The 19,062-nt window shown below is 49.2% G+C and overlaps 1 protein-coding gene across 6 annotated transcripts in view; it reads left to right on the top strand.

The window, feature by feature from the left end:
- The window catches only part of GRAMD1B (GRAM domain containing 1B), a 179,728-nt gene that overhangs the window by 113,989 nt on the left and 46,677 nt on the right, over positions 1 to 19,062 (top strand). Inside the window, exon 1 of one of the 6 annotated variants that reach the window (XM_055306280.1) lies at positions 2,723 to 2,804. The exons of the other annotated variants lie outside the window; for them this stretch is intronic. Within the exon in view, the coding sequence (XP_055162255.1) occupies positions 2,794 to 2,804 (11 nt within the window). The 5' untranslated portion in view covers positions 2,723 to 2,793. Of the gene's footprint in view, positions 1 to 2,722; positions 2,805 to 19,062 lie in introns of those variants that run through there. 6 annotated transcript variants of the gene reach the window in all.

The raw sequence follows: 19,062 nt of genomic DNA on the forward strand, positions 1-19,062 counted from the left end.
GTCTTTCTTTCTTTCTTTCTTTCTTTCTTTCTTTCTTTCTTTCTTTCTTTCTTTCTTTTCTTTCTTTCTAGATTTTACTTATTTATGAGAGACACAGAGAGAAAGGCAGAGACATAAGCAGAGGGAGAAGCAGGCTTCCCGCAGGGAGCCCAATGCAGGACTCCATCCCAGGACCCGGATCACGTTCTGAGCTGAGCCAAAGGCAGGCTCTCAACCACTGAGCCACCCAGGCATCCCACCATGGATTTATTTCATTACATCATTTTTCAACAGTGTATGAGAGGAAAGAGCTACTATTGGCTTTTTTTTTTGGATGAAGAAGCTAAGTCTGAGATGGAAGTCAATGGATTTACCCAGGGTCACAGAGCCAGAAAGTAGCAAAACTTAGCTTTGCATGCTGATTCAACTCTAAAGTCTAAGCTCTTTCTAAGAAGGAGTTGGTCTCTCCAAAGAGAGGAAAGTATTTCAGAACAGGCAAGACTTGAGCTAGACAGGAAGGGGTAAGTAGAGTTGGGGCAGAGCTTGTGTAATTCTTTCTTTTTTTTTTTAAAGATTTTATTTATTCATGACAGAGAGAGAGAGAGAGAGAGAGAGAGAGAGAGAGAGAGAGAGACAGGCAGAGGGAGAGGGAGAGAAGCAGGCTCCATGCAGGGAGCCTGACATGGACTCTATCCCGGGTCTCCAGGATCACACCCCGGGCCGAAGGTGGCACCAAACCGCTGGACCACTGGACCACCGGGGCTGCCCAGAGCTTATGTTTCAAGGCATTGCCAGTATACCTTTCTTTGGAACTGAACTTCCTCTAGGTAAATGAAGTGGAGGCCAGACACTGAAACCTCTGTGTTTCCTGGTTACCACGAGGCTGCTCTTTTACCAACAGGCTGCAGACAAAAGCAATCCTGGAAAGACCTTTCATGCTGAGTCTATAGGGCTCTCACCCCAGAGTGAGACGTTTTGCCAACAGATACCCAAGAAGTATAGTCCCAGCACAAGTCTGGTGACCAGGACAAAGGTGATGTCAGTGGATTATATAATTACTGTTCACCTTCAGTATGTTATCCTGTGCAGCTGCTACAGACAGACAAAACTCTGTCCTTTAGGAACATCCAAGGAGTGAGAATGCACAAACTGACCCTTTGCTACTCAAAGTGTGGCTCCATGGATGGCAACATGGGCATCTCCTGGGAGTCTGTGAGAAAGGTCAGCTTGTGGGCCCTCCCATGAGACCTCCTGCATCGGAACCTGTGATTTAACAAGATCCTCAGGGGTTTAAAGTATGAGAAGCCCTGAGCTAACCATGGTTCTTTCTGTTATTTGTTTGTTGGGGCTTATGTTCGGGCTTCCCCTGCTACTCCTACCCAAAGATGACAGTGATATTCCGGAGGCTCACAGTCGTGCTCTGGGTGTTGGGTAGTTGATTGTCATGGGACTTCCAGTCCCGGGATCTGGATTCCCAGCTCAGCCTTTCTTGCTGTGGGCCCTTCCAGCCTTCCAGGGCTCAGCATCCTTACGTTAGATGTGGTCATAGCGAGGCCTAGATAGGTGAGTGTTGTGGCAATCAAATGATTTGATTTTGGCAAAGAGCTTCGTGAGCCATAGATGCCTTTCAAAATATTCATTAATATCTTGTTGAAGAGACTGCCACTTGTCTGAAAGAACACTTGTCTGGGGACTGTGTCGGTGCTGCTGAAATCACTGCGTTTCAGTGAATGGACGGGATTTAAAAAAAGAAACCTTTTTAAGAAGTGCAGCTTAGGAGTCTGAAAACTCAGATGAGCCTCCTTTGTCATGACCACAAGTGCTGTCCTTGAGTGCTGTTTCCCTTGCTGCAAGAACCTGCCGGCTGTCTTGGAAGTCTGGGAGAGGCTACCCTGAAGAGGCCCTCAGCCATTTTCTTGCACAGACATGGTCTGGGTGGGGGTGGGGGTGGGGGGCCGCCTTCCTCCTCCTCCTCCTCTCCTGCAAGCCCAGGGCCGGGGCAGGGGGAGCAGCTGTCATCCTTTGAAAGAGGCGATGCTCTATTTTGAGCCCAGCGCCTGCCTTTTTTTGATTTAGCCTCACCTCCTTGAATACAGGTTGACCTAATAGGCAACACCTGGGAAAGAACCGGCGGCCGCACAGGGCGCAGAACCTCCGGGGAGCATCATCGTGCGTTTTGTGGTCAGATTTGGGGCGGAAGAGGACCGCAGGCTCGCGGTGGGGTGGGGTGGGGGGTGTGCGTGTGCGCGCGTGCAGCAGCTCTGTCCTGCAAACCGGGCGCGCATCGCGGAGAGCCGCTAGCTGAGTGCCCCGCAGAGGTGCATTATGTAAAGCGGCCCGCGGCAGGGCGTGTGTGCGCGCGCGAGCGAGCGCGAGTGTGTCTGCGCGCAAGTGGGGAGCGTGTCTGAGTGTGTGTGTGTGCGCCCGTGCGCGTGCGTGCAGGGGCCGAGAACAGCTGTCTGTGAAGGAGTCGGAGGGAGAGAGGGAGAGGGAGCAAGGGCGAGGGAGAGGGACTTCTGTAGGCTGCACGACCACACCAGGCAACAGCCGCGGAGGGAGGGGGGAGGGGGAGCAATCGCGGGGGGGGGGGGGGGCGTGCTTACCCTGGAGCGGTGCGGAGCGGCACAGAGGAGCTCCCCGAGCTCATGAGCACCCCGCCCCCACTCCCTTCCCCGGTAGACCCAGGGCTGCGGGGTGGGCATGGAGGTGAGTGCCCTCCGCCGTCCCGGGCCCCGCTCCCCGCCCCCGCCCCCACTGCCCCGTGCATGAATGAATGAATGAGTTCCTCCGCACTGCACTCCACTACCGTTCCTAATGGCTTCCAGGTTAGTGCTCACCGCCTGCTCGTGTGTGTACGTGTCTATCTTTGTTTCCTCCGGGCAGTTTGGGGGGGGAGGGGTGGCTCTGCCCCCCCCCGCCCCCCTGCACCCCAGGGTAGGGGGCGGGGGCGGGGGGGGGTCTCGGCCTGCCGGGCCCGGGGGCTGGAAGGAGGAGGACCTGTCTGTCTGGCCGTGTGCTTTTTCCAGCTGGCGCAGGCTGCTCCGAGCTGCTGAGAACACAAACCTTCCAAGACAGTGTAAATCCGGAGTCCATGTTGTTTGCTTCTGTTCTGTGTTGGGGGATCCGAAAGCAGCCAGCGTGACATCATGCTGCAGAGATTCTTTTTCCCTCCCTAGCTTTTTTTTTTTTTCCACCCCCCCACCCCCCACCCCCCCACCTCCACCTTCCTTCCTCCCGGCCTTCCCAGTAGCCCTGCTTGGGCAGACCTTCGGAGCACCGAGGGGATGGGCCCTGGGCCGATGGGGTCCCCTTGGCCACCAAGACTTGTTCAGGGTCTTTTAACTTGGGGGGGGGGGGAGGGCAAGAGGATTGAATTAGCGGTGCGTCATGGAGAGGAGCTGGCCATGGAGAGGAGCTGGCCGGAGCCTCTGGGGGAGGTGTGGACAGGCCATGTGCTCCTGTTCTCCACCCACCAACTTAGCTCCATGGGGTGCCCCTGGTGGGGGGCCTGGTGACCAGAGCAGTGGTTAGCTAGAGAAGAGGAGGCAGGCTGGAGGGTCAGAAGGCAGGCCACCCTCTCAGATAGGGACAGATGCTGGCTTTTCCCACAGGGAGAGGGCCAGGGGACCAATGGATCTGGCTAGCGGAAGGAGAGGACTGGAAGGGAAGTGGATAGCTCCTGTCTCAGGGAAATAAAGGGATTTGTTTATTCTTTGGCTTATTGGGCATTTGGCTCAGAGATTTGCCATGTGTTTTCAGAAAATAGATACCCAGTGGCTGGTCCTTACTCCCCCACACCTCCTTGCATTGTTACTTATTTGCTTGATTTAGGCAAGTGGAGGGAAGGGGGAGGGAAGCTCTCTGTCTCCTCAACCAAGCTCTCAGCCAGGGCTGGGGAGAGGGAGCTTTGCCTCCTTAGGTTCTCTGACACTTGCTAGCAAACTCTGCTTCTGTGGACACCCCCTTGCTCCCTTGCTTCCCACCTGCCCTCTCTCCCCAGCTAGCCTTGAGTGGCACTCCACAGATGTTTAGGACCAGAGGGGGAAAAGCTGGCCTTGAAAGGAGGGAAAGGAGAGAGGGATGTTTTGGGGAGCTGCCCTGCGCCAGAAGAGTGTCAGTGTCAGGGCCATGGAAGGTAGTACCCCGCTGGGAAAGAGTGAAGGAAGGAAAGGGAGCTTTTATGTACTTAACTGGAAACAGCCTCCTCGCTTTCCTGGTCCTATGCTTTTCATCCGCAGGTGCGAGCAAGCCTGCAACCTTTCCCTCAACTTGTGAAGTCATCAAGCACAGGTTCTTTGTTTATGGGACCCAGACACCCCCTTCCCCAACTTGACGGAAAGAGAAGCAGGCTCACAGAAGAGACCTTTCCAAGGTCATATGTTGTCAGACCAAGGGTTGGCCAACTGTCTCTGTAAAGAGCCAGGTAGTAAATATTTTTGGCTTCACGGCCCTTGCTGTTCTGTTGAAATGACTCCACTCTGCTTTGCACAGCAGAAGCAGCCACAGACACAATCTCTGATCGAATGCACGTGGCTGAGTTCCCAATAAAACTTTATTTATGGACTCTTTGATATTTCCATTTCATATAATTTTCGTATGTCACAGGATACTCTCGTTCCCCCCACCCGCAAACCTTTAAAAATGTAAAAACCATTCTTAGCTTGCAGGTCATATAAAAACGGATCGTGGGCTGGCTTTGGCCTCTCTCGGTCATGGTTCGCTGACCCTACATTAGACAGTCCTGATTGGAAAGTCCTGATGATCACCTGAGACCTCCTTAGAAAGGTGTGAAGGAAGCAGGCAGCCCTCACTCTACACGTGTTTGCACACATGCACCCTCCGGTGCCTGGTTGTGGACAAGACGGGGCTGAATTCAGTTTTCCTAATGACCTCAGAACCTCACAGTATTGCTCTCAGCTCGTTTGATGAAACCTCAGCTTATCTGGGAGTCAGGCTGTAAGGGTCCAAGGAACAAATGTTTGTGGGCTAGGAGGCAGGGAAACCTTTGCTGAGGACTTGACAGCTCCAGATAAATCTCCAAGGGCTGTGCTTTTGCATCTGGCCTAGAGATAGTCCACTAAACATTCAGAATTGTGATCGAGCCTGAGTTGGGGTGAGAACTGGATGGATTCTTCATCATTTCCAAACTCGGGTTTGCGAGGTTAGGGGAAGGAGTGGGGGTGGGGTGCTCCTTAGAGGGATATGCATATGCACAGTATACATACACGCACTCTCCTTAGCCTATAGGCTGTAGCCAGAGGCTTGTAAGAGAAGTCACTAATTCTAGAATCTCCTGATTCGGAAGATGATTCCAAAAATAGGTGTTTGCATTCTGATTTCCCAAAGTACATGGGGTGGTAGTTCTGCTCTATTCTGAGCTCATCAGAGCACTTCCCTCACTTCTCTGTGGGATTACATTCCCGGGCTCCAGAGTTTAAGGGTGATTGGGACGAAGTGGAAATCACTCAGAAGAGTGAGCCCAGTGGCTTGTGGGGTCCAGAGCCATGCCATGTGAGGGATGGTGGAGGGACTGGCAGGTCTGGAGGAGAAAAGGATGAGGAAGGAGCATGCAAGCCATGTGCAAACTTCATGTATAAGAATTAGGGGTGCCTGGGTGGCTCAGTTGGCTACATGATCTCAGGGTTGTAGGATTGAGCCCCCCCCCGCCACGTGGCACCCTGCATTCAGCAGGGAGTCTGCTTGAGATTCTCTCTCTCTCCCCTCTGCCCCTCCTCCCCTCACACAGGCACTCTCTCTCTCAGAAATAAATATTTTTCTAAATTTTATTTTATTTAAAAAAATTTTTTTTAAAGAGGAATTAGACTATTCTGTGTCTGCCAGAGGAGTAGAAATAGGACCTTTGGTAGGAAGCCACAAGAAACCATCGGGGCTTAAAATAAAGAGTTGTCCAAAGGTGAAACAAACTACATCATCAGTTAATGACTTTTCCGTCACTTGAGGTATAATCTAAACAGAGATTTGGTGGAGAGATTGTAGGAGAAATGATTTTTAACTTCTGAAAATAGATTGGAGGAATTGGAATGATTCCACCCAAAGAAAGGAGGAAGGTAGGAAGTGAGGAATGGTTCCTACTAACGAACTGATCTCAGGGCCTGGAAAGCTGAACAGAGAAAGTGGTATGAAATGCGTTATCATAACAGACTTTCGTTTTAGTCATTAGGAACTTCCTGATGGTGGCAGAGGGCAACGAGAAGCATCACAAAGGGGAAGCCCAGACTTTTGTACCCTGGGTACATTTTCAAGAAGGGCAAAGCCTAGGTCTCAAGTGATTTCCCTGTATCTGCCTGCAGCCAGGCATATTGGCTGACCTCTTACCATCTTCATCATTCTAGAATTTCTGTTTTTTGAACATAATAGTGGTTCTTCAGCCTGTTTCTGTTTGATCTCCAGCAGAAAAGTAAATCAGAACTGAACTTGAATCCATAGGGGTCTGGAAAGGATTTGCCACACTTGGCTTTAGGTGATAAGGCTAGGGAGGAGGGAGGAGTGCTCTAAACGCTGCTGCCTCACTCTCAGTCTGTACCCTATGCACCCTTTTCTCAGTTGCCGAGAACTTTGTTCTGAACAACATGACAGCAGCCTCAGGTGCCTGATGTGGCACGTCCCACCTTGGCCTGACCAAGAGGGAAGGCTGGTGAGGCTGACTTAACCGGGACCCCAGACTGCCCAGGTCTTGAAGGTCTGCATCCTTCACCTAATTGAGATATTTGAGTCCCTCTGTCTCAGAGAAGTTGTCGCTGCCAGTAGTTCACAGTGTATCCTTGGGATGCTTTTAGTCATCATCCTGTCACATCTTTGTGGCGATTAGGTGGCATCCACACTCATTCTTCTCGCATAATAAAAGCTGAAGCTCAGAGAGGAGTGGTTTGCCACCAGAAGGGGCTGAGTCAGCGCTAGCTGGCTCCTTTGGCAAGTAGTGAAGGGAGCGGTTTTGATTGAACCCAAGTTGCTCTTATCACATGGTGTTGGGTGGGAGAGACAGACATGTAAGGGTGTTAGCTCATTACATGTCTGTATCCCACCCGATTGTATGTTGCATAGAGGGAGAGCCTGAATCCTTAATGCGTAGAACATTACCTGGCATGGAGTGTGGTGTCCTCAGCTGTTTGTGGGATGGATGGATGGATGATGCTTGAGTTCCTTTCAGTTTTAGTAGCAACATTTCTCTTGCTGAGGATGGGGGAGGGGCCCCTGACAGGCAAAGTTAGAAGAAGCTGGAAGTTCTATTCAGTTGAACCCCTCCCTGCCTTGTTCCGGTGGTTTGTGGCCTCCCAGTGGATTGGAAATCTCTTTCAAGGAAGGGGCTTCTTGGGATAGTTTAGCACCTTTCTGCTTTTACAAGGTCCCGTTCTTCTGAGTGCTGAGGCTTCTGGAATACTTTGGGTGGGATTGACTTAGATTTGTCTGAGATTGATAGTGAGTCTAATTTAATAGTATTAAGTTCCTACCATGTGCCCATAACCATGCTTAATATTGTCTATTTAATCTTTGTGTATCTACGTAGAACCATGACAGAGTCACTGCCCTGTGAGGCCCTTGGGGTGAATATGTTTCTCAAGGTTGGACGTGCACAGTAGGTGTTCAGTAAATGCTTGTTCACTGACATCAAATCAACATGGTTAGCTTCATTTCCAAAGACTGTGAAGCCCAAGGGCTTAAGGAAAGCTGGCTGGCTATATCATGGTGACCAGGAATCATGGAGATCTAAGGACCCTTTAGAGGTGCTAAAAATCCCTTCAGAATTGTCCAGGCATGTTTGTGGCCACCTAGTGAGTGCTTTCTCGTTGGAGATCTGAAGCAGAGGCTGGATGGCTGTTGGCAGGGCCTCTCAGAGAGAATTCCTGCATTTGGGTGGCAGGGGGGCAGGGATTGGATTATGTGACCCATGGACCCTTCCAAATGACAGATTTACTGCAGATTAGTTCAGCCAGCCCTGCCTGCAAACCCAGCACGACTATCTCCCAGGGTAGGTGTTTGTCCTGTCGTGAATAATCTCAGGGAAAGGAAATGGTACCCCAGGAGTAAGTTCCGGTGATTAATCTCAGCATCTTGTGCTCCATCCTAAATGCTTGTCTTCCCAGCCCAATGGAAGGAGGAACTCGCTGAAGGCGTGCATAGCAGCAACTGAAATTCTCACCCCGTCTGTGCCATGAGGAAAGCACAGAATTTAGAAACAGGATTCAGTTTCTTAACTGGGAATTCACTTCCTGCTTCTCTAACACTCTGTTCACTCGATGAGCAATTATAGGAAGACCTTTACTTTGGGGAGGTACTGTCTAATTAGTTTTGTTTGTTTGTATCCTTTTTAAGATTCCGCCCTCAACTTAGGAAGGTAAGTTGTGATCATTCGGCAGACAAGGAACACAGACTCACAGCAAGATAAAGTCATTTTTCTCAAGAGCACAAAACAGCTCAGAATTTAAACTCAGACACATGTATACTGACGTTTCGGGAAAGTGGCCAGGCCAGCACAGAACCTGGGAATGATGTCATATTTCAGTTTGCATGGATCCAGAAGTCAGAAGAAGAACCAGTGGGCTGGTGTTACAAGAAAGGCAGATTTGGGGCAGGCCTAAGAAAGAAATGTCTAACAGAGTGGCCAAACAATGCATTGAATGACTTTAAAAAGAGCTCATTCCTTTATTCATGCAGTGAGTCTGTGGTCCCAGGTGCCAGTCATGGTGTTAAAGGCCCTGGGGACCCACACAGTAGACAGCTGTCTCACCCGCCCCCCCCCCCCCCCGCACAGTGTTCATTCTTGATTTAAAACAAAACAAAACAAAAAAACAACTTCAGCTCTTCCTAAATGCCTTTAGGGGGAAAGGCAGGCTATGATAGTAATTGGGGACAGGGGAGCCACTTTAGACCAAGTGAGTGGTCCTTGCAGACAGGCTGCTCTAGGCAGGTGACATTTGAACTTTAAAGGTTGAAAAGGAACCAGAATTCAAAACTCTTACAAAGAGTTCCAGGCAATAGAGACCAACAAGGACAGATTTCCTGGAATAGGGGTGGACTTGGTTTGTTCGAAGAGCAGAAGGGTCAGAGGAGGCCAGAAGACAGTGAAGGGGAGAGTGGCGTAAGATGAAGTTGAAGCAAACAGTTCTCTGAATTTGGATTCTAGGAGTAGTACTGCTGGCCATTAAGTACACCTCTTGGGGGGATCTGAACCTCTTTTTCTAGAAGGTTAGGGCGAGGACACGGGATGAATTTGGTGCAGCCTGAGCCTTTTGGGTAAAGCAGTTCCCTGTATGACAGTTTCTATAGCATCATCAGCGTTCTCAGAGTTTATTATAATTCATTCCTCTTCACAATGTCCATAGAGATAACAGGGAGCTCTGGCTTCTCCTCGAGCACTGGCAGGACCCAAACAAACTTATTTTGTTTTTGTGGAAGGGGGAAAAGTGGGTCAGGCTGTTTTGGCATTTCAGGCATGGAGTCCTGGTTCTATTGCAGGCCTTGGTCTCCATGGAAATGAAAAATAGTGTTTGTCATGCCTGTTCCTGGATTGAATTCCAAACTCTGGGCTGAACAGAAGCTGCAGGAAAGCCAGGGAGCGGGGGAGTAGGATGGATGGAGGCTCCAGCCATTGTGATGAGGGATCTCTTCTCTTTGGCTTGAGTAGGAAAGGCAAACAGCTTTTACCCAGTCTCCGGCGCTCTCTCCACCCAGCACCTCCCTGGACCGAGAACACCAGGAGAAGGGTAATTGAAGGTCTGCTTTTCTCTACGTGGCCAAAGACTTTCCATGGACCTAGCCCTTACATTAACCGGTCAATTAATAAATTAATCAACAACTAAAGTCCCTGCTGGGCCTTTGCCTCCACGACAAGTAATTCCTTCCAGGCTTATGTAGATTTCTAATGAAAATGTATCTAGGTATTAAATGTTTTGCAAATGTATTTGGATGGTCTCTGCCACCTTTCATTTCCCTTGTAAGCATTTTTTTTTTTAAACTTTCCATAGTTACTTGAACAAGATGGGGAAGGAGGAATGGGTAAGTGGAGCTTGTTGGCCATAGGGAGTGACCTGAATTATCTATACAATATCTACAGAGGTCTGATGAGTGCAGAGAGAGGGCAAGATCTGGGCCGGGATGGACCCGAGGAGTCAGTATGTGGATGATCAGTGGGGAGTTAGCGAGTGCAGAGAATTGAACTCCCCTTAGGAGAAACAGTGGTACGTTTCTCCTCCTTTCAAACTTCCTCATCCAATATCCTCAAAAGTAGGGTGAGGGGGAAGCCACAGAGACTTGCACTGTTGAGCCCTCTGTGCTTTGGCTTTGGGATGTCCAGCTGCCTCTTAACCTCCTAGTGGACATTTGTATCTTTGCGGTCTCACCTGGCAACAGCCTCGTCCTACCTTCGTGGCTCCAGATTCCAGAAGGAACCTGTCCCTGAGCATCCTGTCTGCTTCACCTAAAGACCCAGCTTGGGAATCCCCGAGGGGATCTCAGCGAGTTACCCAAACGGAGGAGAGGGAACGACATGTTCATCTCTGTCCAAATCTGGCTCTTGCAGCAGTGGAGGGAGGCCCCCCTGTGTCAGGCTCTACCCGCTGCCACAGTGAGAACTGTGTTCCTGTGAGCCCTGTCCCGGGAGCCCTGCCTGTCCTTTGCTGAAGTGCAGCGTGCCATGACACCTGGGCCAGAGCATGGCGGGCTGGGGCCAGGCAGACACTCTGCCGTAGCCTAAACTGGGAAGAGAACCTCTCCACCATTAAAAACAAAACGAAAATAGCAATGACAAAAAAGCATCCATCTCCTAGTCGCTGCCTGGCCTTGTTCTTCAAACAGGTAATCACACTTTGCCACAAAAGGCACAGTTGGCTTTTCTTCCTTAAGCAAGGAACTGGACACAATGGCAGTGTGGTCACCAAGCTTAGATTCCAAGCCATTGGTCTGCAAAGGATGGGTTCCATGCACGGTCACTAGGAGCTCCCCTTAGGAGAAACAGTGATACGTTTCTCCTCCTTTCAAACTTCTTCCTCATCCAATATCCTCAAAAGTGGGGTGTGGGGAAAGCCACTGAGACTTGCACTGTTGAGCCCTCTGTGCTTTGGCTTCGGGATGTCCAGCTGCCTGTTAACCTCTAATGGACATTCGTGTCATCTCTCTGGACCTGTGCTTCCCATCCATCAGTGAGAGGATTGGACAGGATGAGCCCTTCGACATCATTCCTTGGGGACCTGAGACTTCATGGGTCATGGGTTGGGTAGGGGGTGGTGGTGGACAAAGATCAGGAGCTTCAGGACGTTATAACAAAGAATGAAGCAGATCTGGGAAGTTTTGTTTTGTTTCCTCTAAATGACTTAGTATTTTGCTCCCTGAGGAGAAAGATCCAAGGGGAATTTGGGGCTCTGCTGGGATTTGTGATCCCCCCTCTACAAAGCTCCTGTTGGGTCTGCCCTTCCCACCTACCGTTGCTGTGGTTTTATGAGGGGTACAGAGATGTGGTTAAGTGATAAGCAGGAGTACAGAGAGGAATTAGAAGACCGCCAGCTTCAGGGAGTCCCAGTAAACCGAATTAGTTTAGTAAACTAAACCAGTTTAGATGGACAGATGTAACAGAGGCATTTGCAGGCAGCCTGTAACTTCATGTAAATGTTAAGCAAATATACCTTTTGGGCTTTCTATCTCAGGCACTTGAGCATGTGCTGTGGGAAAATTCAAAGTGGAGCCGGCTAATTCCCCTGGATATTTGCAGTGCTGATAGAAAGAGCTGCGGAGGATTACCGACGAAAGCTCAGCATCTATCAGCGTGCGGCTGGGAGGCACAGAGTTGGATAACAGAATAGTCTGCTGGGAATTGGGACCATTAGAGATCAGAGTTAGCTTCGACTAGATGCTACTAAAGGCAGGGAGGGTGCTTGTCGTGGGCGTGGACGCTAATGATAATTGCCAGGCTCCCTCACACCAAGAGAGGGTGACGCTGTCCCCCCGGGTGCTGAGTCACGGCCTTACCTTAAGAACGACATCTCTGTGCCCATACCCCATTGGCTGTATATTCTTCTCCATTGCTGATTTCTATGACAGACTCAACTAATGTTCTGTTGCAGTGAGTTCGCTGACCCAGTAGATTCTGAACGGCTGATTCACTCAAAGAGCTGTCAGCAGGTTTCTTTCGTCTGTGGTAGATAATGTCATTTACCCCTTGATACTTAGGAGGTTCGGACTGGTTCGCGGGGTTGGGGCGGGGGGGAGGTTCCTCTCAAATTCTAGACTGCAAAGATCTACTCTGGACCATTCCCTGGAAGTTGTCATTTATTGAATGGGGTAGCATCCCAGGTAGGTGTGATTCCCACTATGGGAAGTAATGCTTGGGCACCTTTGAAGCCCGTCCGTATAATCTTCTGAGGAGAGAGGGCAAGGATATTTATGCCACATTTTATGGAGAGGAACAAAAACCTTCTTAATAATAATGGTAGCTCTGTGATATTTATTGAGCACTTCTCATATATCAGGCACTGCACTAAATATTTTACTGACGTTATTTCATTTGACGTAACAGTCCTATGATAAAGGTATTGGTCTCTTTATTTGTCCAGGTAGACAAATGAGACCCAGAGGCCAGTGTCAAACAGCAAGCGGCAGAGCTGGGCCTCAGACCTGAGCCTGCTGACGTGACTGCACAGACTGGCAGTTAATCCTGACATATGGCCCAAGCAGGCCCTCAGCAAAAAAATATTTTGTTTGAAACCAGCTTTCTAAATTTCTAATTAAATGCTCTATTAGTTTGAGGGTGCCCTGGAATGGATCAAACAGTCAAAAAAATTACTAGTACCCTGGCACTGCAACTATTTACAGCCAAACATTGGATCAGACAGGTCATTGTGGGGCTGGGCTTAGGGGGAAGATAAAGTGAGCATAAAATGTCCAGGTGTGGGGAGGGCGAGTGGGAATCTGATTGGGAATGAACCAGGGCCGTGGAACTGGCTAGAGAAGTAGGAAAGGGGTGGCTGTAATCCCAGCAGGTGGAGGCTCAGGTGCAGAGTGACAGGCATGCATCTTGTCATCTCTGTGGCAGAAATGATTATGCTGAAGCCAAGCAAGTGAACTTGAATGAGGAACACCAGCTAACTGTTCAGCTCTGCTCAGGGTTCTGCAAAATGTATGGACGGCTGATCAGGGAGCTGGCTTGCTGACAAAGTTTGCTTGTGCCTGCAGCCCCGCGCCGGGCATGAGGATGGGGAAAAGAGAGCACAGGATGAGAGCTCTCGTCTCAAGTGAGGGTGGGAAATGCTACAGAGAACCCAAAGAGCCTTTGTCTTCTTTCCATATGTCCGTTTCTCAAGGAGGACTTCACCCAGACCTAAACCTAGGAAGTAGGATTCAAGCACAGTGTGACATATTATGGTTAGACTTAAGGAAGCGTTATCGGTTAGCAAGGTAACCGAGAGAAGAGTGAAAGGTCTTTGTTGGAGGTCTTCCCATTTCCCAGAGATGGGAAACTGAGTGAGTGACCTCTGGGCCCTCCTGCTGTGAGTGAGTTAAAAGTGACTGGGGGGGGGTGTCCCAGCCGACCCCTTATTGGGGAGAGTTGCAGGTACAGCAATCTTACATATATCAGCTTGAGCGCATTATGCATCAGTAACACCTGGTTTCTTGTAATGCCCTGTATGTTCCATGATTTAGGCCTTCACGCCTTTGTTTATACTGGCTTTTTGTTTGTTTTGTTTTGTCTGGGAACGTTCTCTTCCCTCCTACTACAATGCCCTTCACCTGGCTAACTCTGACACATTTAGATCCCAGCTCAAGCCTCAAGTGCCATATCCTCAAGGAAGCCTTTCTTGATTCCTCAAGTCTAAATTGACTCTGCCCCGTCTCACCACTCGCAGCTTACGTTAGAAGGAGAAGAGTGCGTGTCTGGCTCTTGCTGATTATAATGTCCCAGGGACCAGCATCCTTTCTTACTCGCCATCATGGACTTGAATGCCTAGCATGATGCCAGGTACCCAGTGTTTACAGAGCAAAAGATCCAGGTGTGAAGGCTTATCACTTTGGCTAGGCACTTAACATCCCTATTTCTTAGGTTTCTTCTATGTGAAGTGACAAGCTGGATGTATTCTAGATTCTGGAAGGAGGTCATCATCCAGTAGCTCCTCCAAGACCAGTCTTCCTTCCCTTTCTGTAGCAAACCTAAGGTCATTTTTAAGCTTTAAATTCCCAAGATTTTGAAATCTGATGTAACACTGTTGTTAATAATAGCGGCAGGATCGGATTAATGGCACACCTCAGAGTTTGCTCGAAAGACACAGTAGTAGCAGTAGTAGTGTAGAGTTATGAGATACATGGAGATTAGCTTTTTGCTCAGCAGGACATCCAAAGTCTATAGTGTAACAAGGTACTTTTTATTTATTTTTATTTTTTTGAGAGAGAGTGTGCACATGTGCGAGTGGGCATGAGGAGGGGCAGAGAGAAGGAGAGAGAGAATCCCAAGCAGGCTCCATGCTCAGTGCAGAGCCTGACTCAGGGCTCCATCTCACGACCCTGAGGTCATAACCTGAGCTGAAACCAAGAGCTGGACACTTAACCAACTGAGCCACCCGGGCTTCCTGGATAATGGGATACCTTTTAAAATAATATTAGATATGGAGCAAATCTGGTAGTGATTTTGCTGAGTTAGAACTACTGTTTCAATAATTTCTTCTTATGTGGTGAAGGATCAGAGCATGGGGATTGGGTAGTGGTGGGAGGGTAGTTGGGTTTAGTCTTGAAGGATAAGTGCTTGCTTCGGCAGTACATATACTAAAATAGTCTTGAAGGATAAATGTTGGGAGGGTGCGTGGAGGGGGAAATGGTATTTTCAGAATGAGAAACACTGAAAAATCTGGAAGGGAGAGAACATGGAACAGGGAACTGTAAGTAGTCTTGGATGGCAGGGGGTCCACTGGGAGGAGTAGCCAAGGCTGGAGCTTGGGGTAGCTTGGAGTAAGATCATCAAGGACTTCTGTGCCATAGTTAGAGATCAAATTTTATTCTAAGGGGATAGGATACCACAGAGGGCTTTAACCAGGGGAGGGGATGGCCAAAATGGCAAAATCACTTTTTAGAAGGTTTGTTTTCACAGCAAAAATAGAGAATGGATTGAAAACTAGAGTCAGCAAGAAGCTGATGCCTTCTTTCTTTCCATCCACCCAAACCACCCCATCCATCCTTCTATCTGTTCACCCAGCAAACAAGTCCTACCAAATGATGCTTCTAAGAACAGGCTGTGTCATCAGATAGACTTGCATTTCATATCCAGTCTTGCCACTTACTGTCTGTGTGACTCTGGGTGCATTACTGAATCTGTCAGTAATTCAGTTTTATCACCTGAAAAATAAGAAGAATAATATCCATGAATACTTCATAGATTGGCTGGGGAATTAAATAAGACAGTGCGTCATGAATACTCGACGCCATGTGAGGAACTCATAAACATTCATAAACTTTTTTTTTTTAAGATTTTATTTATCTGTTTGACAGAGAGATGGAGAAGGGAACACAAGCAGGGAGAGTGGCTGGCAGAGCCAGAAGGAGAAGCAGGCTCCCTGCAGAGCAAGGAGCCTCATGTGGGCTCTATCCCGGAGCCCCCTCCGGGATCATGACCTGAACTGAAGGCAGATGCTTAACCTCCTGAGCCATCCAGGCGCCCCAACATTCATAAATTTTTAGCTGTTTTTGTTAACAGGTTGAAGGCACAGATTTGGGAACTCACATGGTCCTGGGGACTTTGAAATCCACGAGGATTGTTATACTTTCTCTAGGATGATACTCAATTCGGCGGACATCTACCGAGCACATACTCAGATACAAGGCATCACGCTGGGCAGTGTGGGAGGTGCAGAGGTGGACACCTCCAAGAGTGTGTCTACCAAGCAGAACATGTAAACGCTCTAGTCCTTTTAGTGGTGGAGATTTTGAAGAGCTTTTTGGAGAAGGTGGGGTCTGAGATGGATCTTAAAGGATGAACAGGACTCTAGTAGGTAGATCTGGGGTGGGAGGCCTGGTAGGGGGAAGGCCCTTCACATATAAGTAGTGGTAGGTATAGAAGTCTGGAGGCAGGAGGAGAGTGTGTATTAAGAAAATCAGGAGGGCATCCCGGGTGGCTCGATGGTTTAGCGCCTCCTTTGGCCCAGGGCGTGATCCTGGAGACCTGGGATCAAGTCCCACGTCGGCCTCCCTGCATGGAGCCCGCTTCTCCCTCTGCCTGTGTCTCTGCCTGTCTCTCTCTCTCTCTCTCTCTCTCTTTCTCTCTCATGAATGAATGAATAAAAATCTTAAAAAAAAAATCAGGAGAAGATACGTGGGATGAAAATACACAAGAACTCTCAAAGATGGTATAAGGAGAGATAAAGTATTGGCAGACAGGTAAGTGTCAATTATTTTCCGACGACAACTTTGAATTCCATTCTGAGGATTCGGGACTTTAATGTGAATGCTAGTGAGGGGCAGAGAGATGGTATCAGGCTTGTATTTAGAAAGATTGACAGAGGTATGAATGAGTACAGGAGAGGAAATGGAGATTAGAGAGATCACTTAGAAGACTTATTTTTGGAAGAGTCTCAGCAAGAGGCCCTGGGGGGAGCGGAATTCTATAGCTTTCAGCAAATAGAATTGATGGGGATCTAGTGCCTCCCTTTTTATGGAGTGAGATGCAGCCTGAGAGACTGGGAGTGGTAATGCCATGGAGAAGGGGCAGCAGGGGAAGGAGGCTCAGGACGAGGGGATGGCAAGCTTGGTGTTCAGCCCAAGGAGCTTGTGAGGCATGTGTTTGGAGGAAACGTCCATTTGGCAGCGGATTGTTGGGCTGAAGCGAGCAAGTGTGATTCATCAGAGCAGAAGCAGGTAGGGGAGGGAGTCTTCTGCTGCAAGGCCAAGTGGGAGTCCTCTGAAGCAGGAGACAGATTGGACAATGAAAGGCTTACCGTTGGGGAAGGACCAAACTTCAGGCGGAGTTAGCAACAGAGAAGCCAGTGTCCGAGGCCAGGAGAGGAATAGAAGGAGGAGGTATGTGGCACCAGGGAGGAGAGGAGAGATCTTCGGGAACAGCGCAGATGATCCGTAGCCTTAAAAGCACAGAGACTAAAGTGACAAATGACCGTGTAAGTTTATTGACTGATGTTTTGACTGATGTATGGAAAGCCGAAATGTAGGTACCCTTGGGTGTCTTAGGTCAGGTCAGCTGATAGGGGGCCACTAGTCAGTGAGGGAATGTCAAGGACATTTTGATCATTGAGTGTGAGACTCCCGTGGTGTTGAGTAGTTGAAGTGAGTTTCCTCCTGTTAGTCTTGGCCCACCCCTGCCTGAACTCCTCCTCAACAGCCTGTTATCAGGGGGGGATTGGGAGTTTGGAAGATAAAGGGATCTCTTATTCTCTTATTTAAGAGAAAGATCCAGAGCCAAGCTGTGGTCTCATGTTAGGTGTCATCCATTCCCTGGTATGTCTGAGTAAACTGAGGATAGGGGCAGAGTACCTGGCTGTTCTTCTAGCAGAGGAATCCAAGAAGACAGTTTAATCCTTGGAGCACTTGGCCATGGGTTGAAATTGGCCCGAGAGGCAGCTACCCCAGAAGGGTGAGCACCCGAGTCTCTGCCCCCCCCCCCCACCCCAGACCTTCCAGAGGCTTCCCCCGGAGGCTGCGTCCCACCATCTTCTTGCCATCATTCCAAGGCTCTGCTTTTCCAACCCAAGAAAAGGAACATAATTCCCTCTCTCCAGGGTTTGCAGTAGTGAAAGAGTTTGGGGGGGGGGGTCAGAGGATAAAGACGGTGGGGATGGAGTGCAAACTTGAAGAGCTTCTTTTTGCAAATCCCAAGTATTTTTAGTAAAGTGAGTTCTAAAACTGAAGTCTGTTTTTGGGTGAAGCAAAACACTGGACCTTACCCTATGTGTCTCCATATATCTTCCGGTCACATTTGTCTTCGTTTTCTCTGGCCTTCTATGTTTCACTTTCCTTCCAAAGTTAGAGCACTGCCCTTACCTCCGCCACTGCTGCCCTCCTTCCCACACTCGCTGGTTTGGGCTCTGGCCTTCCTTCCTTCTCTGCTGAGGATCCCTGAGTGGAAGGGCCTGCTGAAAGGTACATGGTTTTCATTGCAAATGGGTCCCCTGGGACATCTGAGGTCACAGCTGGATCTTCATGCAAATGACAGTGTTCCCCACCCTGCACAGCACTCGCTTAGGGAAGGCTGGGATGAAGGGGCCCTCACAGCCTCAGATCTGGGGTGTCCCTGAAGCCTGGCCCTGCTCTCTGACCGCTGAGTGGGTAAGAGGGACCCTCAACGTCTCACTGCGCCCTCCCCACCCCCTTGACCTTTGAGTTTCTTGCCTTTCCATCTCATCCTTGCCTTCCATCCCATTCCTCCCGTCTCTTTCCCATTTAACCACGTTCTTTTCCATGTCTTTTCTTCCTCCATCCTCTCAGAGCAAAGCAAACACTTGTTAGGACTTAACTGCGTTCAGTTTTCCTCCCCACTCCATCTTTTGTCATCTTTCTTGTTCCATCAAGAGCACAGCTAAATATCCAGCAGGAAATACTTACACAGCTTATAAGCCTTGGCGTAAGTGGCTTGGTACCGTGGGGTGTCTAGGATACCTGTTGGAAATGAAATTGCGTGCAGGGGACTCTGGAATGCAAGAACTTCTACTGTGTTCATCTTCGCCCTGGGCAGGGGAAGAGGGGAGCAGTGTGGCTTCCAGGGAAATACTCTGTGGTGTGTGAATTGCCAGTCAGAAGACCCAGGTTTTGTTGTAATCCCTCTGCAATCAGAGGACCCTTTAACTTCTCTTTGCCATGTGTAGGGCTTCATTTTAAAAATTAGGGTTGTGGCACTTGTCATTACTACCTCAGTGGAGGAGTGTTTTAAGAACCCAGTGAAATAATATGCATGTGACTGCTTTGAAAAGTAGGAAAAGTAGGATTAGGAACGTCTGGGGAGCTCAGTCAGTTGAGCTGCCTCCAGCTCAGATGGTGATCTCAGGATCCTGGGATCGAGCCCCAGAGCCCCACACTGGGCTTCCTGCTCAGTGAGGGATGTGCTTCTCCCTCTCCCTCTGCCCCTCCCCTACTCGTACTTTCTCT

The sequence above is a fragment of the Nyctereutes procyonoides genome, unplaced genomic scaffold (assembly GCF_905146905.1).
Source record: "Nyctereutes procyonoides isolate TBG_1078 unplaced genomic scaffold, NYPRO_anot_genome, whole genome shotgun sequence".
Taxonomy (NCBI): Eukaryota; Metazoa; Chordata; class Mammalia; order Carnivora; family Canidae; genus Nyctereutes; species Nyctereutes procyonoides.